At 33.4% G+C, this 26149-nt stretch overlaps 4 protein-coding genes across 7 annotated transcripts; 1 reads left to right on the top strand and 3 right to left on the bottom strand.

Annotated features, from left to right (window-relative positions):
* Positions 1 to 204: 204 nt before the first annotated feature.
* LOC142528606 (uncharacterized) lies at positions 205 to 1359 on the top strand. Its single transcript, XM_075633668.1, has 2 exons — positions 205 to 346; positions 767 to 1359. Exons 1-2 carry the CDS (start codon positions 241 to 243, stop codon positions 1252 to 1254), a joined length of 594 nt encoding a protein of 197 aa, XP_075489783.1. The 5' UTR covers positions 205 to 240; the 3' UTR covers positions 1255 to 1359.
* A 78-nt stretch (positions 1360 to 1437) lies between these two features.
* On the bottom strand, positions 1438 to 6546 carry LOC142528604 (5-methyltetrahydropteroyltriglutamate--homocysteine methyltransferase-like). 4 transcript variants are annotated; one of them, XM_075633665.1, is made up of 14 exons: positions 6377 to 6482; positions 5817 to 6030; positions 5028 to 5381; positions 4848 to 4935; positions 4525 to 4652; positions 4038 to 4429; positions 3797 to 3960; positions 3534 to 3614; positions 3286 to 3452; positions 3100 to 3205; positions 2739 to 2989; positions 2454 to 2655; positions 1680 to 2093; positions 1438 to 1642 (listed from the first exon to the last, which is right to left on the bottom strand). In XM_075633665.1, exons 2-13 carry the CDS (start codon positions 5876 to 5878, stop codon positions 1725 to 1727), a joined length of 2364 nt encoding a protein of 787 aa, XP_075489780.1. In that variant the 5' UTR covers positions 5879 to 6030; positions 6377 to 6482; the 3' UTR covers positions 1438 to 1642; positions 1680 to 1724. The 4 variants fall into 4 exon arrangements, with proteins under 4 accessions (XP_075489780.1, XP_075489779.1, XP_075489781.1 ...); XM_075633664.1 differs by having other exon boundaries at positions 1438 to 2093; positions 6377 to 6481; XM_075633666.1 differs by lacking the exon at positions 5817 to 6030 and having other exon boundaries at positions 1438 to 2093; positions 6377 to 6546.
* A 4864-nt stretch (positions 6547 to 11410) lies between these two features.
* LOC142529461 (protein VAPYRIN-like) lies at positions 11411 to 13359 on the bottom strand. Its single transcript, XM_075634993.1, has 2 exons — positions 11537 to 13359; positions 11411 to 11503 (listed from the first exon to the last, which is right to left on the bottom strand). Exon 1 carries the CDS (start codon positions 13242 to 13244, stop codon positions 11628 to 11630), a length of 1617 nt encoding a protein of 538 aa, XP_075491108.1. The 5' UTR covers positions 13245 to 13359; the 3' UTR covers positions 11411 to 11503; positions 11537 to 11627.
* Positions 13360 to 20666: 7307 nt separating this feature from the next.
* Positions 20667 to 25736, bottom strand: LOC142530058 (FH protein interacting protein FIP2-like). The gene is made up of 11 exons (XM_075635819.1): positions 25462 to 25736; positions 24388 to 24497; positions 24049 to 24183; positions 23442 to 23597; positions 22735 to 22818; positions 22050 to 22096; positions 21773 to 21846; positions 21504 to 21562; positions 21375 to 21434; positions 20979 to 21062; positions 20667 to 20882 (listed from the first exon to the last, which is right to left on the bottom strand). The coding sequence occupies exons 1-11, from the start codon at positions 25508 to 25510 to the stop codon at positions 20790 to 20792; spliced, it is 951 nt and encodes a 316-aa protein (XP_075491934.1). The 5' UTR covers positions 25511 to 25736; the 3' UTR covers positions 20667 to 20789.
* Between the last annotated feature and the right edge of the window lie 413 nt (positions 25737 to 26149).

The following is a 26149-nucleotide window of genomic DNA, read 5'->3' as shown; positions in this document are numbered from 1 at the left end:
AAGAAATAAAAACACTAAAAAATTAAGTGGGATTTCTCAAGCATAAAGCAACAATATCCCTATAAAATCAGCAAGAATTGATTCTCTTTCGCAATGGGAAATCCACAAGAAACCACTTGGGTAATCCATCGCATCATGTTTTCTCAATTGTTCTTAAACGTAACAATATGTATATAAATGAATTCAAGACAAAAAATACCTCAACTGAACATACAAAACATTCTCAACAAATTGTAACAAATGGAAAGAAAATCAGGTGCTCAAGCGCTTGAAATTCACGAATTCGAACCATTTTGTAAATGGCAACGCAAGGAGGATCGTGACATTCTTGAAATCCATCTCCAAGGTGAATTTTTTTATGCAATCAGACTATGATGTTGTCGATTTTTAGCTTTTCCTATTGAGCATAAAATAATATATTTTACTTCATAACGTTTAGATAAACTCGTTTTTTTTCCTATTGTCGATTCATTAACATGTTAAGTATATGACGAAAAATTGTTTCATTTGATCATAAATAACATAGAAGAAGGGGAAGAACAGTAGCCTAGTCACCACAAATAGTGTTAGACCTATCTGAACATCAAGTCATCAAGTAACCTTTCCTTCTCTCCTAATTGAACGTCACATTGCCATTATCATTTTCACATTTATATTTTAAAGTAGGATAATGTCTCCAAAAGGGTCCTTTTAGTTCAGCATTTCTACGTCTACTCATTCTCATGTGAGGATTTTGGCCATAACTCTTTCCAAATTTTATTTCAAGATTTCGAAAAGGAACAGCTAAGAGTGCAAATTAGCCATCAAGCGACTCTAAAGATTTCAGGGGAACGCTCAATAAATCCATCGCGGAAAAGTAAATTCTACAAGGAACTAAAAATATCAAACATCTATGATTCCTCAACAATTAGTGCAAAGTTTGTGAATGATTGTCTCCATATTACAATGCCCAAAATAAAAAACAGAGTCACTGAAAAGGATGACAAAAGGGTCATTGGATCCAAGGATGATCAAAGGCCTAAAATGGAGTCCACCAAAGATGAAGCCACGGCACTTCCTTCGAATGATGTAGGAAATACAAATGCATATATAGAAGATGAGTTCCGGGGACGGAAATGGGTGGCTTCAGCTTTGAAAGTGGCCAAGACAGCCGTGATCGTGGCAGCTATGGGCGTGACTGTGGCGGCGTTGGTGTCTTATGTTATTTATATGTACAAATCTACCGTTGTCGAGGTTGATGATTGTAATTACTAATGATTATAAACTTGATATTTGGTCAGCCCGTTTGATAGTAATGTACGAATTCAGGTTAGTTATGTACATGATGCTTTGTGAATAAGAGAAAAAAAAAATTTCCTACTTGTTCGCCATTCAGTTTCAGCATTACTTATTTTTATTAAAAATAATTGAATTTAAATTTAATGCAAAAAACAATAATTACAGCGAATTTAGCCACTTGTTCTGATTTCAATTTCTCCCTTGATCAAGATACACTAATTGAAACAATGCTTAAAATACAAAATACAGTAACACTTAAGAAGCGTGAAAGATAAAAACACGGAAACCAAAAATAAAAGGCCATTTGGCAGCCTACAACCAACCGCTGAATGAATTTTCATGACAGACAACAAATTATTCAATACTGAGAAACCATTTCTTAGAACTTGAGAAACAACTACTTATAGAAACTAGTGTGTGTGTGTGTGTGGCACCATTAAATTTGCTCATTTAGCACTTGCAAGCTGAGTGCGAAGGAGTTTTGCTGCAGAAACCATGTTTTCGAGTGCAGGCTTCACTTCACCATACTTGCGCGTTTTCAGGCCACAATCGGGATTTACCCACAAGATGTTGGTTTCAAGAACAGCAAGCATCTTATTGATTCTGTCCGCAATTTCTTCAGTAGATGGTATTCTCGGGGAGTGGATATCGTACACACCAGGACCAATTCCAGCACCATATTTCACGCCTTCACGGAACACAGATAGCAGCTTCTCATCAGACCGGGAGTTTTCAATCGTGATCACATCAGCATCCATGTCGATAATGGAGTGGATGATGTCGTTGAAGTTGGAGTAGCACATGTGGGTGTGGATCTGTAGTGTCAAAATGAGAAAAAGGTTATTGATAAGTGTTATTGTGGTGTCGGGTATATACAATACATTTTTACCTAAAAATTTAAACAGATGAAAAAAATTAATTTTCTACCTTACATGACGATTCAAGAAAAAACTGGAGTTCGAGGAAAATATACACTGGTATTAAATTCTATACATATACATGCACGTTGGTCTTGAATACAAGAAGTTTATTGCCCCATGTTTTTTTTTTAACTACTGCTATCATGCTAGAAACCATTTCTTTTAAAAAAGTTGAGCATGCTGATGGGAGGTGCCCGACATTTTTTTAACACGATAAGATAATTGACTAGAAAGGGCGAGGTAAATGGGACAAACCTGGGTTGTGTCCTCGACACCAGAGTTGGTGATTCGGAATGAGTGGACGGCCCAGTCTAGGTAGAAAGCATGTTCAGCCTTCCTCAGAGGCAATCCTTCTCTCAGTGCAGCTTCGTCAATTTGGATCACAGTAATTCCTGCCTTCTCAAGATCCTCAACTTCGTCCTTAATGGCCAAAGCGATTTGATAGCAGGTTTCGAATCTGCGAACCAAGAAATGCGAGTCAGAATTTGTTTAAATGGTGAGAAACAAGAAATGTCGTATCTTTCCAGGAAAGATATAGACCTGGGTTGGTCGTTTCGTACAAAGGACCAGTTAAGAATGGTAACTGGGCCTGTAAGCATTCCCTTCATTGGGCGCTTGGTCATGCTCTGGGCAGCAGTGGACCAGAAGACGGTCATTGGCTTGGGCCGACTCACATCACCATAAATAATCGGTGGCTTCACACAGCGAGATCCATAAGATTGCACCCACCCATTGGCAGTGAAGGCGAAGCCAGACAATTGCTCGCCGAAGTACTCAACCATGTCGTTCCTCTGGAATTAAAAAATTCAAAATATAAATACATAATCACAATGACTTTATAGTATCTTCGATTTGTCAGAACATGACAAATAGCTTATTCATGATCATTTCATTGGCTTACCTCTGGCTCTCCATGAACAAGAACATCGATGTCAAGCTCCTCCTGAAGCTTGACAACTTTCTTGATTTCCTCTTTTATAGAGGAGATATATTCCTCCTCAGAGATCCTACAAAACGAAATGTTCTAAAATACATAATCTCAAGTCCGTGCTGATTACAAAGTGCAGAGGAAGAGAGAATCACTCACTTTTTGGCTTTGTATTCACGGCGGACTCTTCTGAGTTCTATGGTCTGGGGGAAGGAACCAATGGTGGTGGTTGGTAGGATTGGAAGGTTAAGCTTCTTTTGTTGAACATCAAGTCTAGAACTAACATTGGTAGCACGGCGGTGGTCAGAGCCCTTCAAAGCGGCAGCCTTGTTTGCAAAAAGTAGAGTAGATTGGTAAGCACAAGACAGAACTTTATCAAATGGTAAATATGCAGATTAACTACTTACAGCCTTTTGGACAGCTTCATTATTCACCCTCGGGGAGAATTTCCTGGAAGCCTGAGCAGCAGAATTAGCAGAGAAGAATGCCTGACTTGCAATAAACAACCAAACACGCATATTAGTTTATTCATCTCATGTTCCAGACAAAACTATAAGGAAATTGTGGAAAGACATGTGAACAGTATACTAATGAACAAATTATTTAGGAAGAAAAGTCCAAATGAAAATAATGTCCTCAATTCATAAGAGAGCTGTTGTGAATTATATACCTCATCCTTCTTTCCAGCCAGTGACTTTGCCAAAGCATCAACTTCAACAATTTTTTGCGCAGCAAATGCGAGCCAGGATTTAATTTCTCTGTCCAGCTTAGGCTCATTTACAAGATCCACAGCAGTGTGGAGAAGGGAGCAGGAGGTGGACACAACAAGCTTATCTGCACAAAAAGTGAATAAAAAGACTCTCCATAACAGCAAATTGATACCTCGTAAATTCAGGAATTCGCCAATATACCCTTTCCCACGATGCCTTCAAGAGACTGCAGGGTGATGAGAGATGCATCCAGATCATTAGCCCAGATGTTCCTGCCATCAACCACTCCAGCAAAAAGGACTTTTCCAGAAGGGAATTCACTCTTGATCAAATCAAGGGTCTTGCTACCACGGACCAAATCAAAACCAAACCCAGCGACTCCGGCAAGAGAGGTAAGGGTTTTGAATGCCGCCGCAGGGACATCAGCAAAGTAAGTCTCGATAAGAACATGAAGCCCAGATAAGCTTGATTCTAATTGAGCATATGCCTTGGTGAATGCTTCCAATTGGTGAGAGTCGAGATCCAAAACAAGTGTGGGCTCATCAAACTGGATCCACGAAGCACCTGCTGCCTTCAATTCAGTAATAACTTCCCTGCAGGTAGACATCCATTTAAATACCAAATTGGTTCGACAATGTGATGAGTGAGACAGTCAATTGATTAAAAATATTGCAAAATGTTTTCTTACTTGTAGACTGGAAGAATTTTGTCGAGAAGAGAGAGAAGAGGGAAAGTCTTTTCAACACCCTTGGCGGGCTTAGAAAGCAACAAGTATGTAACAGGGCCGACAAGTACAGGGACGGTATCAACACCAAGCTGCATGACGGTGAATCCCATCAGGTGGCAGTAACAAATCAAACAAACTTTTAGTTAACAATGAGACACCCATTATACAATGACACTTAAACATACAAAGATGTGAGGGCAATGACTACCATCTTTTAGAAAAACACACATGTTCTGTTTGTTGGTAAAATTGGAAATATAGAAGGATATTTACAGAGCTCATACCGCTTTAGCCTCTTTGTATTCGTTCACAGCTTTGTGGGAAGCATATGAAAATTTCACATCTGGTCCCAATTCTGGTACAATAAAGTGGCTGCAATGGCAAAAGAATGCATGAGTTTAAAAAGCATAATCAACATAAAGATGAACTCTCTAAGGCTATGTGGAGTTTTACACATCACTTACTAGTTGGTGTCAAACCACTTGGTCATTTCCATAGCAGGAACTGAGGCATTTCCTCTTGCCATGGAAAAGTAGGTTGAGAAACCAATCTCAGTGCCACTCCAATTGTATCTCGAGGGGACAGCACCAAGCATAGCAGTTGTATCAAGTACCTGATCATAGTAAGAGAACGTGTTGCTAGGAATATACTTGATCCCGGCATCAGTCATCTGCTTCCAGATGGATGCCCTGAGGTCAGCCGACACTTTTTCCAAATCCTCTGCGCTGCTCTTGCCATCCCAGAAAGATTCCAGAGCAAACTTCAGCTCTCTCTTAGGGCCCATACGTGGGTATCCAACGATGTGAGAAGCCATGTTTCTGGTTCATCAAATTCATTCGATCACATCACGATTTAAATCGTACAACATAAATATCACATAGGTGATACATACAATCAAATCAAGTTAATAAAATTATGCATGTTAATCATGTGAGATACCAGAAACCAAAAAAAGTTGTTGACTCTATTAATCACATGGCTAACATGCAGCCCAGATTTTCTTACAATTACAACGCATCGAATAATCAAACAGGGAAAATGTCTGGAACAGATCTTATCACTGATTGCCCACAAGATTAGCTCATAATGCTCACAAATGATAAATACTAGTAGAAATTTCACAATTAAAATCGTTACGATGATTCCACTGTATGGTGGTGTTAAATCAACCACTATAAAAGTTCTAAGATAAAAAAAACTTATTGCCAAAAAACCAAAAGAAAATTCCAGATCCAAACAAAGAAACCCATTACATGCCCGAAACCCGAACCAGGGGCACAATGCCGACAAATTTAATCGAACTACACACTCTCATTATCCACTTCAAGCCAGATCTACTCGGATCAAAATCTGAAATCCAGATCTACAAATTCCACCCCGAAAACTAACTATGTATAGCGTATCCACACATATTCCATCCCCGCCACCCAATCACAACTCCTTACTAAAGCCACGTCAGCACATTACCTGCATCGAGATTCCAGAACACACATAATCGACATCAAAACAAATCGAATTTCAATCAACAACAATAACAATTCAAGTAAACGGAAATCACATCAACAAAAGAACACATGAAAACCAATAAAACTGGCTCTCACCGATTGATCTAAGCGAAACGAAGCAAAAAACCTTCAAAAATGCAATTCAAAAACCACAAATCTACCAAAACAACACAAAAAAATCGCTAGTCTAATTCTAATACCACAAAAAAAGGGACTCAACAAAATGAACGAACGAAGACGTCCAGCAAAAAACATAAATACACAACACGAACGGAGCGAGACACTAGAGAAAGACAGGGAATCCATACTTTTCGGGGAAATGGAGACGGGGAGCGGTTGATTTGAGGGCGAGAAACGGGAGACGCGAGTTTTGGGAGTAGGGTGATGAGATTATTTATAGAGACTAATCAATTAATTAACAAAACAAATTCTGAGTACAGTAATTGTCAGCTACTGTGCTGTAGTGTGGCAGAAGATTGCTATTATTTATTAAAGTAAAAACCTGTTTAAGAAGACATTACGATCGTATTTTATGAGACGAATATTTTATTTGGGTCAGTCAGAAAAAAATATTACTTTTTATGATAAGAATATTACTTTTTATTGTGAATATCGATAGAATTACATGTTTCACAGATAAAGATTTGTGAGATCGTCTCACAGTTACCTACTCGTTTATTAAATGTTTGGATTCATTCATTCATTTAATATTTAATTTAATTATAATATATAAATAAGTGATTATGCGTTGAATAAATAATATCATCACCCATAGTTGACATCTACCAAACTACGGTGGTAGATCTAGGATAGTGAAATCTTCCTACGGAGAATTCAGTGAAACTTCGATAGGGGGTAACTGGGTGACGCGCGATTATTGGGGCGCGTGCTTTTAGTGCTATTTGTGATATGATTCATGATATCGACCAATATTGAATTTGATTTGATTACTTATTTTTGGTCAAAAATATTATTTTAATTCTTCACTGATTTGGATTATAATTTTATATTACAAAGTTTTCAGAAGTTTTATATAAAAATTTGACCAACTTATTTACTGATTTATTCGAACATAGAAAATAACATATCCATTTCACAATTTTATTTAAGCGTCTTTTTATTGAAATAATTTTTTTACATTTAAAATATATATATCCCTAATTCGAAACAAAACAAAACAAAATTGAACTAGATCAGAACGGGTTTAGAACATTATTGGAATCAAATTTAATTTTTTGCCCAATCTCTTGAGAAATTATTTATGAAACAAATTACTCGAGATTAAAAAATGGTTTTGCATCTGTTTGTAGTGTTAAATTAACTATTAACATTTGTTAAATGCAAAATCAGTCAGTCACGCGCCCCATGAAAGCCTGAGCAATTTTGACAACGTAAAAAAAAACCATTTGGGGACGTAACTCGTAAGTCTTGGGTGGTGACGATAGTTGGTAGGAATGGGTGGCCTGCCACGTGGGCCACCCATTTTATTTTTATTTATTTTTTATTTTGCATATTTGATTCTTGAAATCTATTCTTATAGTTGTAATGAATATTGAATAATTTTTTTTTAGTAGTTCTCTTGTGAGACGGTCTCACGAATCTTTATCTGTGAGACGGGTCAATCCTATCGATATTAACAATAAAAAAGTAATACTCTTAACATAAAAAAACAATATTTTTCCATGGAAATCCTTGGTGGAGTATATATAGAGCTCTTCAAAACGCTATATTGTAGCACATAAATTTTTATAAACGTGTTTTATGAGTTTATTTTATGAGACGGATGTCTTAAATCTGACTCGTGAAAATTATTATTTTGAATGTCGATATTATTATTTTTCATTCTAAATATGGACCGTGTCGATCTGTCTTATGGATTAGATCAGTTAGACCGTTTCATATGAGACCTACTAAAAAAACAAAAACTCCTATGAAATCGTCTCATGGGTCGGTTTTATGAGACAAATCTTCGACCCTGCCTGATTCATAAGGCATATCATTTTTATGTCAAAAGTAATAATTTTCAATACATATATGAATCAAGTCGACTCATCTCATATATAAATTAACATATACGATATTAATGACATTGAAATTTAAATGATTTTGCTCTAAAAATTTAAAACACAGCTTAATTAACTCTATGTGATACGATAAATTATTATTAAACATTACAAATTTTAAACTGAAAAAATTTATCCAATTAAATCAGTATGAATAATTTAAAAAAAAAAAACAGAAAAATTCATTTTTAAAGTTCTAGTATAATCTCTATATATGTTTTTTTATAAAAATTACTTAATAGTAGAAATTATTATATAAACAAAATATTTAAGTTTTTTAAATGTTGTTTGAACCCGAAGCTGTTATCTTTAAATGCACATTGGGTACATTCTCGGGTTAACGTAGTAGCTAACGAATTACGCTAGTCAGATAAATCACAGTGGATAAGTCATGTACAACAAGTTCATCTAAGAAGATCTTGGTAGGAAAAATCGAATTCATGATTATGAAGTCAAATATTCATTCATTCTACCAGATACAACGAAGACTAAAAACCAAAAAAAAATTGATCCCTATGTGCACAGCAATTCAGAATTATCAATGATAGGCGTGTTGCACTAACAAAATATATTTTAATTTCTTACAAATTTCTATGTTTATTTTATTTGATTATATATATTAACGTGACCATTTATGTATAAATATATATTTGAAATACCATTTTATATTTTTTAGAAACACAAGATTTAACCAATATTTGGTCGTGCATGATTCATTAGGAAATTATATTATTGTACCTTTTGTATTCCTAATGTTCGAAACGTTTTATTTATACACTAATTAATTCACTTAAAATTTTAGTAAAGCAAAAATTTCAAAAAGTTATACTATACATAATTTAATATTATAAAATATTATTAAGATATTATAAATCGGTAACTTAAAAACTACGTTTAAAAAATTGATTAAATTGACCTATCGATCGTACGGGTGCAATATTAGAATCGTGATAAAAAGTGTATTGTATTATATTATATACATGTAAATTTTATTTAAAAATAAAATTTAAATTATTGTTAAAGTATACACTTATTCCATGTTTATCATAAAATTGGTTATTTTTGTATTAGGTTTAAATTTTTAATGACTTTTGTGCAATTTAAAATTTTAGAAGTATTCAATTTAAACTTGTATATATTTAATAAAAGTTTAGTATTATTCAATGTAAACTTTTGTATAGTTTTAAAAAGTCATGTGATCTTCAAATTTGTCTTTTAAAAACTTTACAAAAGTTTAGAGGTATTCAAAATGTCAATAATTTTTTAATGACTCTATGAAATTTTATTAAGTACAATAATTAAACCAAAATGTATATCTATAAAACCGAATTTTATGTTTAGTCCGTTTAACCATGTGTTGATCAATATTTTTAAAGTTATTTTCAATTTATTTTTTTTCGAGCCGAAACCAAATAATAAAAATACAATCAATTGGTCATATTAAATACACGATACCTACGAAAATATCGATTAATAACATAAAATAAATCAAGACCCTGATCAATTCAATATGCACAAAAAGATCACAAGTTTGATTCTATCGTGGTCTTCGTCATAAGATGACTACACCATAAAATTAAAGTTAGATAAAAACATAATGTTTGATATCGTGAAAATAAAGAAATAAAAATAAAAAGAAGAAATATCAGAATTATGCATGAATCTTGCTTGTTTAGTGTGTCTTTCCCTCCACCTGTTCTTCCCTTCCATATGGTGAATTCCTATGAGACTGCGTGTAGTATTTAACTTAACTTGTAGATAAGGATAGAGGAGATAAAGTAAAAATAAATTACAAAAATAACACATCATCGAATAGAGTATATCCAATGAATCAAAGATTTTTAAAATATGGTATTTTTATGATCAATTTCAAGCTCCTATATGCAATGACAAGGTAGTCGTTAAGCAGTCACAAGACGTCGCCACACTTTATTCCATGACTAATTCTATTTTGGTTTTTCTTTCAAAATTTCATCCTACCAACTTCAAATGTAATAAAAAAAAAATATTCTTTCTTATCCAAATTTGTTGCAAAAGTATAAAACTTCCTAAAATGTTATCACAAATCTGTTTGAAAGATAGAAAAATTATTCATCAATTATTTTCTTTATTATCATGAATCATTCATACTTGACATTAAATTTTTTGTGATTATCTTTAAAATTAAACTTTCACACTTTTCGATCAGACCTAAAAACAATAAAAATATGACGATTTAAGCATAAAAATCGGGGAAAAAAAAAGTGAGATAAGACAAAATAAAGTTCTACAAGCGCTAATGGATTCATGCTTGTCAACCGTGCAACATGTTAAATGCTTTGTTAGCAACGACTATGTTTTAAGTTCACTGATATTTAATCAAATAATTTTTTCGCATTATAATTTACTAACAGCTAACAAATCATGAAATTAGGACCTGGAAGTGGCTCAATGTAATTATTATTATTATTTATTTAACTTATTTTAAAAAAGAGACTCCTTCAAATGTCAACTTTCCATAGTTTGTTTGTAATATCGTATAGTCATAGCAGTTTAGTATAATAATTGTTTTTGCTAGACGGGTGACCAAAACGTGACATCTGAATTATTATATGATTTAAAAATACTCGAGTTATATCGTTGCCACTTTCGATAGCTTTTAGTAAACGACAAGTACTGATCTTACAATTAGTATCATAGTCAATGCATGTATTCGATTTTCATAAATTGCAATCAATGCAAATATTGGGAGATGTTTGGATGTGATAATTTTACGATGTAAGTTATCAAAATTTGGCGTTTGAGTTGCTATATAATTTAAAATAAATTTGAATTATATTGTTATCATCATCTATACTATTGATAAGACGAAAAACATTCGATCCTATATTATATTCTTGAGAAACGAACCATAGTCTCAATGAAATATCAGTTCAATATGATTTCTTTCACTTACAATATAATTACATTGGATATATTTCAGGTTTGGAGCTTAATCTACTACCTCTTTGTGAAATAAATAAATAGAATAGATTTGCCTATGAGCCTCGGTAGGGAGCAAACAGCACCGGATTCGGAGTAATCCCACGGTTTGATGTACAATTGAACCACCAAACTGTAAGATTGTTTTTGCCTTAGATAATCTCGTCATTCATCGGCACATTCAAAGCCCATCAAAACAAAACAAAACAAAATAAATGGGAAAAAAAAAAAAAAAAAGATTTCTCGAACAAACATCCACCAAAAAGGTAAATAACATCCATCTTTCATTTAATCACTGTAATAACAGCAGAGAAACAGACAGACTCGAACATATTTGAGCACTTCTATCCTTGTGAATCAACACTCATAATTCTACTGATTTTCCTCTGAACTGAAAAAGAACGCTTCCACCTTTCGCTTAATGAATCAGTTGTTTCCTGAAACTAAATCCAAGTGATGACTTTATATATTTTAGTATGCAACAAATATTTTTTTTTTAAAAAATGTTTCACATGAACTGTGTTTCTGTCCGGCCTCAGACCACGGCTAATGGAGCATAGTGATCGAAGCTACTCCGACGAACTCTCCTGCTATGATTCTGATTCCTCTTAATCACACCAGTATCCATTTCTCTGCTAGAAATCCCCTTACCAAATGCCACAGAATCTTGCTTACTTTTAAGCTGTAAAACGCCATCTTTTGCAGCTCCTCCCTGTACAAGAATCCTAATAATCCCTGTATAGTTTAAAGATTCAGCAATTTGAACGGCTGTAACGCCCTTATTTGTTTTTGCTTCAACGTCAGCTCCTCTCTTTACGAGCAATTCGATCACATCCACCTGCCCCGACTCCACAGAACAGTGCAACGCCGTGTATCCATCTTCATCTTTCGCATTAACATCGACGCCCTTTTCGATCAACATTCGTGTCACGTCTATACGTCCCTTAAATGAGGCCCGGTGAAGTGCGGTCCAGCCGTTCTGGTCCCGCCCATGAATGGATGCCCCATTTTCTAGAAGCTTGAGGATCATCCTCAGCTCTCCCTTTCTCGCAGCAGTACATAGCTTGTCGGCAAGTTTTAGGACGTCAAATAGGTTTGTGTGCCCGTTTTCAGCAGCAAGATCGTAGGCCGTCTTACGTTGTTTGTTCCTTATATCTTTATTTGCCCCCTTATGGAGCAAAAGTTTCACCATTTGCTCGTCTCCTATGGTGGAGGCTGTGTGTAGAGGTGTGTCACCATCACTTGTGTTTCGAATATCTGATCTAGCTGCATTGGCTAGCAGCAGCCGGGCACAGTCTCGTCTTTTCTCTTCGACGGCTAAGTGCAGTGCAGTGTTTCCGTCTTTCGTGAGCGAATTCGGATTAGCACCTTTCAGTAAAAGATGCCTAAGAACTTGAACATGGCCATTCCCTGTAGCTAGATGGATTGGACCCCAAGTGGAAAATTCTGATCTCTCCGGGCTTGCTTTGTGAGCCAAGAGTAGCTCAACTATCAGTTCTTCCCCCGAGGCAGAAGCGGCCTCGAGTGGGCTCGATCCGGTTCTATTAGTAGCCTCAATATCTGGCTCGAATTCAAGCAACAACTGGACCAAATCAGGCCTACTCTGAGCAACAGCCAAATGTAACAATGAATTTCCCTCAGAATCAACAGAATCAGCGGCTCTCGAATTCGGGACACTCTTTTCGAGAACCTCCCTGATTTCATCCATACAACCTTTAGCTACCAAACTGCTCAAAACCATCGATCCAACAAACATGATCTTGATCCCACTATCAGAATACACCTGTTTCTTCTTGTTAGTGAACCAATCGTTCGGAACCGAATCATAAGTCGACGTTGGATCCTTCACACCTGCTCCAGGAGCCACCACACTTTGCAAAATGAAAGAATCATCACAATGCGGGTACCGGTATGGCAGCGAAGAATTCGGAGAAAGTTGGTAAGTGATTTCAAGTGTGAGTGTGGTGAGAGGTAGTATGATCCCGGAGTGTGGAACAACTGTGTACCGTGTCTTGTTCAACGGTTGGATGCGAAACGCAACCGGCATCGTGTGCATAACGTTGCGTAAACTGATGGAACCGGAGCATTTCTGCCCGGGTTCAATTTCGATCGCCACTGTATTGGATGGCTCTAACCTTATTAGCCTATCCATTCTTGGATTTCTTCACTCTTTCAAGTTAATATTTTTCAGTTGTATATGAAGAGAGTAAAGCTCCAACCAACTGAATGGAGTGGAAAAATATATGCAGCAGCCGGCTTTAACAAGGCAGCGCCACTTGTTGGAGTTGAAATCAATGAAAAGACTTGTTCTATTCTCTGTCCGACTTGTTAAATACCCACCCAAGTCAGTAGTTTGTGTAAATTATATTATATATTAATCCAAACCAAATTATAACTAAGATTATAGTCCTCACAAAATTAAAAACTCCTGTTTATAATATAATTAAATTAAATTACAAAAAAATATTAAATCCAATTTTTTTTTAAAAAAATTAAAGAATCGTATAAACACAAGAGTAACCATGACACTAATATAAATATATAAAAGAAGAAAGACATTTTTTTCAAGTATATTTCTATTTTATTTTAGGCAAAAACTTGTGTGAGACGGTCTCACATGTCGCATTTTGTGATACAGATCTCTTATTTGGGTCATCCATGAAAAAATATTATTTTTTATGCTAAGAGTACTACTTTTTATTTTGAATATCGATGAGATTGATTCGTCTCATTTTACTTCGGAAAGATTGCAAGTACTACTCATTCTGCAAAGATGATTAATTATGTAGAACTAAATAATATATTTAATAATTTCATTATTTCAGGCTTAAAAAAAACAAATTCTTACTTGGTTATAGTTGTATGACATAACTTTCAAAAAAATAGTTGTATGACATAAATTAAACAAGGGTACATAAAGAACACAAAATTAAAAAAAAATGTTTTTTTTTATTTGTTGAGGTCATTTTCAGTGCTTTGTGATGTTTTGTGGCGGTAAAAAATAAAGAATTTCACATTGTAACAAGGCAGTATACAGTTCAAGAATGTGACACATGAAAGCTAAATGATTCCAATTAAATATAAAAAAAAAAAAAAAAAATCGAAAACTACCCGACGCCATTTCCATATCTTGTGCTATATATGAAAAATATGGTAAAGTACATTGGAATGATGCTATATTGATTGTTGATGATATCGGATAATATATTTTAAATTACTTTTCTTGGGATTTAATGGTTTTTCAGATACTTATAATATTCTATATTTCAATGTCTCCAAAGCTACTACTACAATGTAAAATAATCTAATCTGAATTTGTAACAGTAAATTGGAAAATTAGTTAACAAAATTGTTTTAAGTATGGAATTTATTTAAGTCCGACAAGTTCTACGATTTAACATCTGATATCTGATATTATTTATAAAAATTGTTCCAAATTTTATTGATGTTATTATGAAGTTTCCATCTTATACTAAGTTATAACGTAATGGTAGGACCGAGCGTTTGTCGTTTTACTAGAATCTATGTCTGGTGGTAATGATTTAATTCAATTATACAGCATCTCAAGAACCACGTTTCGATTATTCTACGCATCGAACCCATGATATTGGATCTGATATCAATTGTATGACTGAACGCTTGCCGCTTTATCAAAAATTATAGTTAATGGTAATAGTACAACTCAAATATTTTAAACCGTATATTGACGCAAACATCACGTAACAATTCTTGCACCTAAAAACAATTTACACAACTTGAAACTTAAAAAATCAGTTAGTTTATATTTTTATCTTGATTTGAGGTATTTAAAAAGTCCATTATTATTTTCTAAAGCTTCAAATTTCAATTCTATTAAGGAAAAAAAATAAACAAAAGTACACATTGAAAAATGAAATTTAATGGACCCGTTCAAAGAACCAATGAAGAACTAAAATTTAATAGTAATAATAATAATAATAAATCAACGAATTACAATATCAATGAATGTTTAATGTTTGATATAGAAAAAAAGATTTGAGGGTTGTCTCGTTGCTTGTCTTACAGGGTAACTTGCCATTGTCCATTAATTGAATTTGTCAAATCTATTACTTATTCTATGGTTCGTATTTGTTATAATTATATTATATTAGCTAGAAAAATATTTCTCACATAAAGAAGATCATTGAGTTTATATGATTATTATATATTTATCTAAATCTATATTTGCTTATTTTAAGCAAAAAGAGTTTAAAATAGTATTATATATTTCTCTCTTTAATATGTGCAATTTTAAATTTTATAAAATATTTATTTTTATATACACAAAAACTCATATGAGACGATCTGTCTATTTTATGAGATGAATATTCTATTTGAATCACTTATACCAAAAATATTACTTTATTGTAAATATGAGCATGATTAACACGTTTCATGAACAAAGATATGTGAAACCGTCTCAAACATACTCATTTATATATTAAAGATTAAGATATCGATATCTTTGCTTGTTAGTTGTCGATATCTACCTCATTGATATTAACGTGATGTGCAAAAATTATCATAATATCTTATTTTTTATTATTTTTTATTATGTAATGTTTATATTATCTATTATTAAATTTGAGATTACTTCTCTAAAATTATAAATTTATTATATTTTAATTTATTAAAAATATTATAAAATTTATTTTAATAAATTTGTATATTTCTTTATAACTGTAGTATTCACTTTTCAAAATTTTTAAAATTATTAAAATATTTATTTAATATTTTACCCAAATATTTGAATTTTTAAATAATTGTATCATTCATAATAAAAAAAAATTACTTAAGAAACCATTGTATTTACTTTGATAATGAAGTAAAAGATTAAAGCTTGGTATTTAAAAAATATTTAATTACGCACGTAATTAATTTAAAGACACACACCTTGTATGAAAAAATTAATAAGTAAAAAAATTTGAAAAACACCGTTAAAAGGTTCCGCTTTAGATAATATCTTTATAATAATAATAATAATAATAAAGATTTTGCCCCATTTGAAAAATGTCAATAATACCCTCATCTCTTAAATAAATTAACACTCAACATGCATCGGTTATGCCCTTTACGTTGGTATATTCATGATATTTTGTAATATGATTATTGAATAATTAAATTTATTTAACAGTGCATCATTAATTTTTATCGCTAAAATCTTTAAAAAATATACATTTTAATTTCAAATTTAATCGAATTTAGATTTATAATTTATTGATATCGATATAATATTAAACACAGAATTTTTTTTTAAACATAGAACTTCAGGGCAAAAACTTGTGTGAGACGGTCTCACGGGTCGTATTTGTGAGACGGATCTCTTATTTGGGTATCCATGAAAAAAGTATTACTTTTTATGCTAAAAGTATTATTTTTTATTGTGAATATGAGTAGAGTTGACCCGTCACATGAGACTCACTGGAACTTAGTACCAAGCTGTCATCAAGACGTCCAGTAGTTTCATCTAATATAATTTTTCAGCATTTTAATGCAAATACCTTTATGATTTGCTAATTTTAACTGTAAAAATAAATTGACGCCAAAGACCAGTGGAACACATGAAAGCAAACTCCATAACTGCAAAATTACCTTAATAAATCATCATAAGTTTAATCGCTACCATTGCTGCTGCTACTGTCTCCTCCATGTTCTTTCTTCTTCTTCGTCTTCTGCTCTTTTCCGCCCTTGATCTTATCAATCAAACCCTCCTTTTGTTCGAACTGCCATACTGGGCGTGGCCTTAACCCTTGTACTCGTCATGTTTCTTGCCTTTCTTTTTCCCACCCTTGAACTTCTCTTCTATCTTGTGGATAATTCCAGCCATGTGCTCAAAGTGAATGCAAATAAGATTGAATAGATTATGTTTGTTTGATGACAAGTTGGGAGTGAGTAGTTCACCTTATATTTATATTCATTCTCTATTTTTAAAGTACTTCACCATAGGCATGCTTAACGGACCGGTTCAGACCGAAACCGATCCCGGAACTGGTCCGTTAAGCCCGGAATCGAATCCGGTATGTAAGAACCGGACCCGAAACCATGTACAATCCGTTGGTTTGTGGGTTGAACCGGTTCAGTATTTTCTGAACCGGTACCCGGAACCGGACCCATAACCCGGAAACCGAATTTAAAAAAAAATAAAAATAAAAAAGGCCTTTGGGCCAACGATTGCGCCCGAAGGCTGCAATTGCAGCAGCCAACGGCTGCATTTGCAGCGGCCGTTAGCACATTTCAGTAGCCGTTCAACAGCTACTGAAATGTGCAAATTTTTTTTTTCAAAATTGGGGGTCAAATTGCAAATATAATTTATCTTTTTAACCCTCAAAATCACCTATAAATACAAGTCATTTTTTACATTTCACATATCAATTTTCTCTCAACTTTTCATTTATCTACGATCAATATCTTTCTTTGCTATTTTTTCTCCAAATATATTCAATAATTGTGTTATAATTTTAATTATAATAAGTATTATTTTTATTGTTATTTATTTATTATTCCTCAATTTACTCATATAAATAATTCGAATTTCAATGGCATCATCTTCAAACCGTCGTGGTGATGGTGGCGAATACGCTTCCGACTTTGTGAACATTTTGGCTACATCCCCGACTCTGATGAAGTCGAACCTAGCCACGAGGATGAAGAAGCCATGGAACTACCCAACAAAGATTTAGGGACGCCATCGTCTACGCGAGCAAGCAACACAATGTCAACGAGCACGACGACAACCCGCGCAAAGCGAAGCAAAGTTTGGGATCACTTTGATATTGAACAACAAGGTACGAATAACTTTTTTGCCGTTTGTAAAATTTGCAAAACAAGGTATTCTTACAAAACGGGTGGTGGTTCCGATGGTACCGGCACTTTGAAAAAACATTTAGTTAAGATACATAAACTTGATCCTGATACGTTACAACCATTCGGTAGGGAACCAACACAACAACAAATTAATCTTTCAAGTGGTAAAGCTTTCACAATTACAAAAGAAATTTATCGGAAAGCCATCGTAAAGTTTGTTACCAAACGTTGTCAACCTTTTATAATAGCTGAACAAGAAGGTTTTGTTGAATTTACTAGTACTATTCAACCTGATTTTCGCAATATTTCTAGGCACACACTTAAGAAATATTGTTTTGATATTTATAAAGAATATAAAGAAACACTAAAATCGCATCTTTCAAATATTTCTTGTAGAGTTAGTTTGACAACTGATATTTAGACTAATTTAAAATATAAATCATATCTTGTTGTTACATGTCATTGGATTGACGAAACTTGGACTATGCAAAAAAGAATTTTAGCTCTAGATCATTTAGAATCGTCTCAAAATGCATACATTATAGCTAGATATGTTTTAAATGTTGTTAAGATTTATGGCATACAAATAAAATAATGTCGATAACGTTAGATAATGCGAGTGTCAATACTCTTGTAATTAAATATCTTAAAGATTCACTAAAACCAACTTTAGAAGGTAATTTGCTTCATGTTAGATGTGTGTGTCATATTATCAACTTATGTGTTAAATGTGCATGTGATGAGCAAATGTCCACTGTAATAGAAAAATTCAAATTATGTGGGAAATTATTACGTGAATGAAGAGATGGACGTGACTGAAAAACACTAGTCGAATCAACCGGAATTAAAATTAAAAAATTTCCTCTTTCTATTGAAACTAGATGGAATTCTTTATATCATTTGCTTCATACTTTATTACGTTTTCAAGATTTAGTTACTCCATATTATAATAATATTGCGGTACAATCTTTAATGTTAACTGACGATAATTGAAATATTTTGAGTAAATGTGTTTCTTTGTTAGAAATTTTTAAAGAAGCAACCAAAAAATTTTCTGGCATTAACTACCCTACTTCAACTATGTTTCGACCTTTGCTTTTCAATATGTTTTATAAATTTATTGAATATCGCGATAATTCTGTTATGCGTGATTTTGTTTCAAATATGGAAAATAAATTTTTAAAATATTGGGAAACTATCCCAATTGTGCATGGTTTAGCAACATTACTTGATCCTACTCAAAATCAAGGAGGAATAGATATGTTTTTTGAATATTATGCTAAATTTCTTCGGAAGAATGTCGACGATCAAAATATGTCAATTATGTATTCTCTCCAAGAATTGTTTGATTTGTATGCTAGTGAACAATGTGATGAACCGAGTGCGCAGCCGGAAGAGATGCCGACATATACAAGCAAAAGTGGAGCACTGAACTTTTTTCAAAGTTTGAAACGACAAAAGTTCAAAGGAAAATCGGTGACAACAACCAATTACAATGAGATCCAAATTTATCTAAGCCAATATATTGAGGCTACGGATAATTTCAAAGTTCAAGTGTTGCTTCTGAATCATCATTTTCAGTATGTGGAAGGATCATTGGTGAACAAAGAACTAATTTAAAGCCAGAAACACTTTCCATGCTAACATGCCTACAAGATTGGTTTGCAGCAGAAAAAAAGAATAGGACCTCTGGCGCGATCGACGAATTTCAAAGCTCAAGCTCCGACGAAGATCCAGAATATTCAAAATATATTTTAATAAATCGTGATGAATTTTAGATGTTCAATTGTAAAAATAAATGTTTAAGTTATTTTGTTATAGTTTTTTAATGTAATGCACAATTATTTGCATCAAAATACTAAATAAAAAAGTGTCCATCAATATTTTTAATTTTAATTATATAGTAAAATATAATAAATTTGAGCTCGGAACCGGTTCAACCCGAACCGGAACCGGTTTATTAGAGATCGAACCGATCTTAGGTTTGGATTGGTTCCAAGTATTTCAACTTGGAACCGGAACCGGTTCTGAACTCATCGGACCCAGAACCGATAGGAACCGGTCCGGTGGAACCGATAAGCATGCCTACTTCACCATCATAACTAAAACTGTTCCGTAAAATATATTTGAGATAAAATAGTATTTTTTGGTCGTGTAATTTTTTTATTTTGTTATTAAATTTCAATTTTTGACAATTTTAGTCTTTTTTTTTATCAGGAATGCTGATGTGAGTAATACTACACACGTCAATGCCACATCAACATTAAGTTGATGCTACGTTAACATCACTCCGAAAAAAGGCTATTTTTTTTTTAAATAGAAGATTAAAACTTAAATTTGATAATGTGAAAGATAAAAGTGCAAATAAACATAGCAAAAACTTTTATGAGACGGTTTTACGGGTCGTATTTTGTGAGACAGATCTCTTATTTGGGTCATTCATGAAAAAATATTACTTTTTATGCAAAGAGTATTACTTTTTATTGTGAATATCGGTAAGGTTGACCCGTCTCACAGATAAATATTCGTGAGACCATCTCACAAGAGACCGTCTCAATAAACAAACATACACGAACAAAAAACAATTTTCCTTATCTTGCCGTTCATAAAATGCACTTTATAAAATTCACACTCAAACTACAATAAACACAAGTTACATTTCGAGTTTCAAACATCGAAGTGCAAAGGAGGAGGAACCCCAGCTACTATATTATAATAATGTATATAAATTATATTTGTCGATGAAAATAAATATATCAAGAATTTCACAATTCTACGCAGTTCATTCATAAATTAATTGATATTAATATTCATCACCAGATTGGAAACGAAACTTAAAATGACGACGTCACTGTATATTAAATCTTACGGCCAATCAGCATACATACTGTGTTGTGCAGAAGCTTTTCTGATTACCTCCGATTGCTCCAAGTAAATTGGCACCATCAAGTCTTGCACCTTCCAAATCCTGTCAAGAACGTATCAGCAAGATAAATATTGATCTGTAGATACACGTGAGTGCTCTCCACTGGGTCGTAGCTCGAATTTAAATTGAATGACTTACTGCATCGCGAAGATCTACATCCCGTAAAAAATAAGCTCTTTGTAGATTCGCACCTCTCAGATTTGCATTAGTTAACTTTGCGCCCTGTGATACACATATAACCAAATGGCGCCACGAGTTTAGCTGAATACAATGACATCCAATTACTGAAAACTAGGCAACTTTTCAGTGGAAAGAACCTCTTTTGATTGTTTCCAGAATCAATGCAATGGATTTAAGATGAGAAATTTGAACACCGCAAATGAAAGCCATCATTAAGTCATACTTGAGATAACAAGAAGAATTGTAAGCACAATACAACAATGAGATTAAGTCCTTAGGAACATAATCCTCTTACATATGATTTTGTGATGGTATTGGGAAATATATTACATGAAACAAATACAATATTTTTACCTTCAGATTTGCTCCTTCGAGATTAGCTCCTTCTAAGTTGGCATTGGTTAGATCAGCAGTCTGGAAAAGTAAAAATAAAACAGCTTTCTTCAATCTAAACTCAGTATTTCTAAAGAATTGGGATAATACCTGTAGATGTGCAGAACGTAACTCTGCTCCGAAGAGGATACAGTTGATCAAGCGAGCATCTGTGATATGAAAAATGACAATTCATTACTTAATTATATCCTCCAAAACTTGCAACATGCTAAAAAACGTTAAAAACCTTCGGCCAAACAGGGGTACATATGTACAAAGATACTCTTTCTCGAAACTCATGTATTGAAGAGCATAGTCATGAAGAACTATGAATATATATTTTTCATCGACATACATATTTGAAGAGCAGATAGAATTACCTTGTAGATTTGCACTCTGGAGGTTGGCCCCAGCTAAAAGAGCCCCACGAAGATTAGCCCCCGTAAATTCACATCTTTCCTAAGCAAGTTAAATTGATTAGAGACAACAAAAAGAAATATTTATGAACTTAACCCAAATAACAATTCCAACAGGAATTACATATTCTCATCCCAGAAATTCATGTACTGAAAGCATTATGTAGGAGTCTACTCCAAACAAAAGTAATAATAAAGGAACTCCCAGAAAGGAAAAAGCTCCTTAAATTGATAATCTTACTCTCGCAATGTTGCGTTGTCAAATATGGAAGCCTCAGCATCCACATCCTGTCACAAAATTAAACCATTCTAACATGATGAATATCACATCTGTCTTCATATGACAAGGTTCCAAAAAGAAAAAAAAAATCCCAGAAAAACGGTGCTAGCCATTAGAAAAGGAAACCAAGTAAGATGCACATCGTAGACACTAGTGGATTAACTTCATAATGTTCAAAAGAATCAAATTTTATCCTATATCTTACATTCATATATCGGATAAGAACAAACAAATATGTATAAAATTACACAAGCATATGTCAACAAGTAGTTTTATCATGATCAAGATAGAAAGAAAGAAACAAAAATCAAGTCACGAGCTGTAAGAGATGTCAGATGACATGATTTCATTATTTTCCATATTTCTGTAGTCTTCGATTCCTTCACATTTTATCTTTCTACACTAGGGAGGGGACAAGAATGTGAGAAATTTAAAAGCATGACAAATATAATTTATAAATCATATAAAAACTAGTATCCATAAAAGACCTAACATTTATTTTGAGGATATATTGTATGCAGTTTAAAACACAACTTTCCAATAGATTAAAACATATGCATACATGTTACAGGAGATGTGGCAGCACCAACCATCCATGAAGCAGAATAATTTACATTTTCCTCTCAAAAGAGATTATAATACTCACCTTGAACTTTGCACATTGAAGATTGGCGCATGAGAAGACGATAATTTTTAGACATGCATAACTGAAGTCCACATAAGATAGGTCCTGCATTTTTAACAAAAGTTGCAAGAAGCTGATCAGAGTAGAGGACAAGTTGAATAGAAGCAGAAAAAAAACTAAGAAATTCATGGCCATAAATCTTCTACAGTGGGGTAAAGAAAGCATCATCAACTACACTGATAGACAAAACTTAACCATCTTATAGCAAGCAACAGGGTTCACAGATAAACCACAATCCATATGCTTTTAAGCAAAAACTTTGATGTGATGTTCTTAATAAATTTATAATAAACTATAACGGAAATAATGGGTCTTATCAGACATGATGACTTGAGAAAAAATTCATATGATAAGCCAAAAGGAAAAAAATGACTTACATTGATAACCTAACAAACACCTGTTTCATAATCCATGAAAGAATATAAACTCAATTACAATAAACTGTGTTTGAGAACAAGCAAACTTAAGTTTCTAGCATCCAATGGTAACCAAAGCTAATCTTGTAATCATTTACTAGTTTTATATTTCCTTTTCCCAGTTGTATATACTCTTCTCTAATTTTGGGATACTATAAGAACTTAAGAAGGTACAAGTGCTTAACACAACATCAAAACTCTGTTAAATATTTCAGTCCAGTGGAAACATGCATCAGAGTCGATAAGTAGTACCAGTTTTGAAAGATCAAGGCCAGAGAGATTGACACCTCGAAATCTGACTTTCTCAGACTGAATGCATTTAATAATATCGATGCGTGTCAGTTCAGTACCCATCTCCTCGTCCACCTTCCTATTGATCAACGATGTTTTAATTCCATCAATTAATCCCTGGAAAGTACATGGCATTTTCAGATATGCTCATTCACAGACTTAGCGAGGCAAAGGAAGGGTGATAACCCCTCTAACTTGACAAATTTTTCTATATTTTTTTTTCAAATCCAAGTTTCTTTCCTCTCCGACTTTTTTGCTGTCAAGTGTATTACTAAAACAGTTTTCCACTGTAGCTCATGAATTTATGATCATAGTTAAAATAGAGAAAAAAATTTACCCATGCATGGACTGAAATTTTTTAATTTTTTTTCCTATCATCGAGTTTAAAGTAGAAGAAATATGATTGTTTAAACAAAAAAAGGTTATAAAACAGAACTTCAAAGAACAAGCACATTATTCCTGGTCGCATGCAAGGTTCGTCACATAATTTAAATATTTCATGATTAAATAAAGAATTAGGAACTATCTAGAACGACATGAAATCAACAAAGAGTAAGGAATGACTCACAAGAAGCTGGAAATATTCAGCCTCTCTCAAAAGCTCAGAATATTCATAATCTTTCAAAATGGGAACTTCACCTTCCCTCAACCAATTCAAAATATGCCGAAAATGTTTCCCATCTCTATCAACAAAAACATAGCCCTGTGGCAACATCAGTAGAAACCAGAAACTACGTGAATTTGCAGAAAACCCATCAAATGTTAGTATGTTACAAAAGAGCCCAAGTTCGTATAACGCTGGGCTTTGACAAAATTAATATGACAGACGAAGAGAACGGTAAAATAACTAAATACATTTTGAATCAAAATCATGGCTCCTTGAATGCATCTCTTGCTGTTGTTATACCGTATCAGTATCCTGACAGATAGTGTGGCGATCACTGAACATTGCCGCAAGCATTGAATCAGGCTCACGCTGAGTCAATGTATCGATTGTGGTGCAAAACTTTTTGCCCCCTAAATAACAGAAACACAAGGTTCATCATACTGTGCAGGATGAATACTTTCCAAAAACTATGTTCACAAAAGATTGAAAAAAATCCATTAACCTCCCTTCAAACTCAAAACCCACTAAAATCTATCATCACACTATCACAAAACTAGTTCATATAACTGTCTATACACGAAACCATCAATGTACACGAGTAGTCGAACAAGGTAACAGAGTAAATACTTACAATTTGACTACAAAATCAGTGCACCTTACACAGAAATATAGTTTTCATAGGTGGTCAATAGGTACTAGAATTTCATCGAATTAAAAGTTTATGAACACACACACATACGATGGTTTGCCAAAACGGGATCGGAACGCTACCTACCTTGACGGAGTTCCGGTGTTTGGACGTATATGATGTGGGTCGGCGTTCCATGCATGAAGAACGGCGATTTAACGGGAAAACGGAACGGGCCACGCTCGGAACGGAACCGAAACGCAATTCGCGACGGTTTTATTAAGAACTGTCGCAAGTAGCGACGGTTTTATATATGTTAGCGACGGTTTTTATTCAACCGTCGTCGAATCATCTACGGATTTAATAATGCACGTATCTTTGCTTTCTAGTACAAATAATGCAATTGTAGGTCCTATTGCACGTCGTATCTTTGCTTTGTAGTACAAATAATGCAATTTTGAGCACATGCATTGTTTGGATAAAAACGGTGGCCAAATTAGATTTCTTATTTACATCAGATAATCTATTTAAATGATATTTATTTTAATTTTTATATTTCTAAATATTTTTCAGAATTTTTAATTTTTATATATTTATAATATTTTTTTTAAATACCCGTTTCGCAACTGTTCCGCGAAATTTCATTGTAACTGGAACGATAGCATCCGTTCCGATCTCCACGACCGCGACAGCGAACCATGCATACCACAAACAAAAACACATCACACACACATATTGAGAGTTACCAATGTTAAGGCTGATCATGCGAGAAGAAGCTTGGGAGAAGAAGGTCATCTTCCGAAAGTTGGGGTTTTTAAGCTGATGATTATGGATACTTATCGAGTTCTGAGAAAGCTGAAATCTTGCGATGGAGAATTGGTATTAAACGACGCGCACAGATGGAAAGATGTTGGCAAACGAATAGGAAGAAAGAACGAAAGTGATGGAGAAATTTCAATTGGTCCTTATAAATAATTTTAATTAACATTTGATACCCCATTTGTTGAGCTAATTACACAAAACTCCATATTAAAAGCCTGAAATACATAAAAACTTCTAAAAAATGTTTCCTCTAATTTTTTTTAAATCAAGCATATTTAAGTTTGTTTTTAAACTCAAACATTACTTTCTCAAAGAAAAATAATTTACAATTTATTTACTAAAAAGATAATATTTGACATCATTTTTTTTCAAGTAGCCCTTGATTAACTTGATTTAAATATATTTGGAGAATGATTACATGAACTGAAATCTTACAAAATTAATTTATGTTAAAAAATTAAAAATGAAAATTCAGTTATTTGATAATAATTTGTTAAAAGAAATATACAAGTAGATGTGCAAAGAAATATATATTAGTTTTCAATGAGAATAAAATTAAATTTTGGATTAAATCAAATAATTTAAAAATTAAATTATATTTATCAACTCGAT

This window comes from Primulina tabacum, chromosome 16 (genome assembly GCF_025594145.1).
Source record: "Primulina tabacum isolate GXHZ01 chromosome 16, ASM2559414v2, whole genome shotgun sequence".
In the NCBI taxonomy this organism is placed as follows: domain Eukaryota; kingdom Viridiplantae; phylum Streptophyta; class Magnoliopsida; order Lamiales; family Gesneriaceae; genus Primulina; species Primulina tabacum.
The sequence above is the reverse complement of the archived record's forward strand: the minus strand, read 5'-3'. Positions and strand labels throughout refer to the sequence as shown.

Coding starts and splice junctions, on each gene's coding strand:
- LOC142528604 (XM_075633665.1), bottom strand. CDS start 5,878: ATGAGAGTGTGTAGTTCGATTAAATTTGTCGGCATTGTGCCCCTGGTT. Junction 5,382..5,816: donor CTGGTTCGGGTTTCGGGCAT/GTAATGGGTTTC, acceptor TTGATGAACCAG/AAACATGGCTTCTCACATCG. Junction 4,430..4,524: donor AAAATTCTTCCAGTCTACAA/GTAAGAAAACAT, acceptor GTCTACCTGCAG/GGAAGTTATTACTGAATTGA.
- LOC142529461 (XM_075634993.1), bottom strand. CDS start 13,244: ATGGATAGGCTAATAAGGTTAGAGCCATCCAATACAGTGGCGATCGAA.
- LOC142528606 (XM_075633668.1), top strand. CDS start 241: ATGGAAAGAAAATCAGGTGCTCAAGCGCTTGAAATTCACGAATTCGAA. Junction 347..766: donor TCTTGAAATCCATCTCCAAG/GTGAATTTTTTT, acceptor TTTTATTTCAAG/ATTTCGAAAAGGAACAGCTA.
- LOC142530058 (XM_075635819.1), bottom strand. CDS start 25,510: ATGACCTTCTTCTCCCAAGCTTCTTCTCGCATGATCAGCCTTAACATT. Junction 24,498..25,461: donor CATGATCAGCCTTAACATTG/GTAACTCTCAAT, acceptor TCTGTTATTTAG/GGGGCAAAAAGTTTTGCACC. Junction 22,097..22,734: donor TTCAATGTGCAAAGTTCAAG/GTGAGTATTATA, acceptor ATTTTGTGACAG/GATGTGGATGCTGAGGCTTC.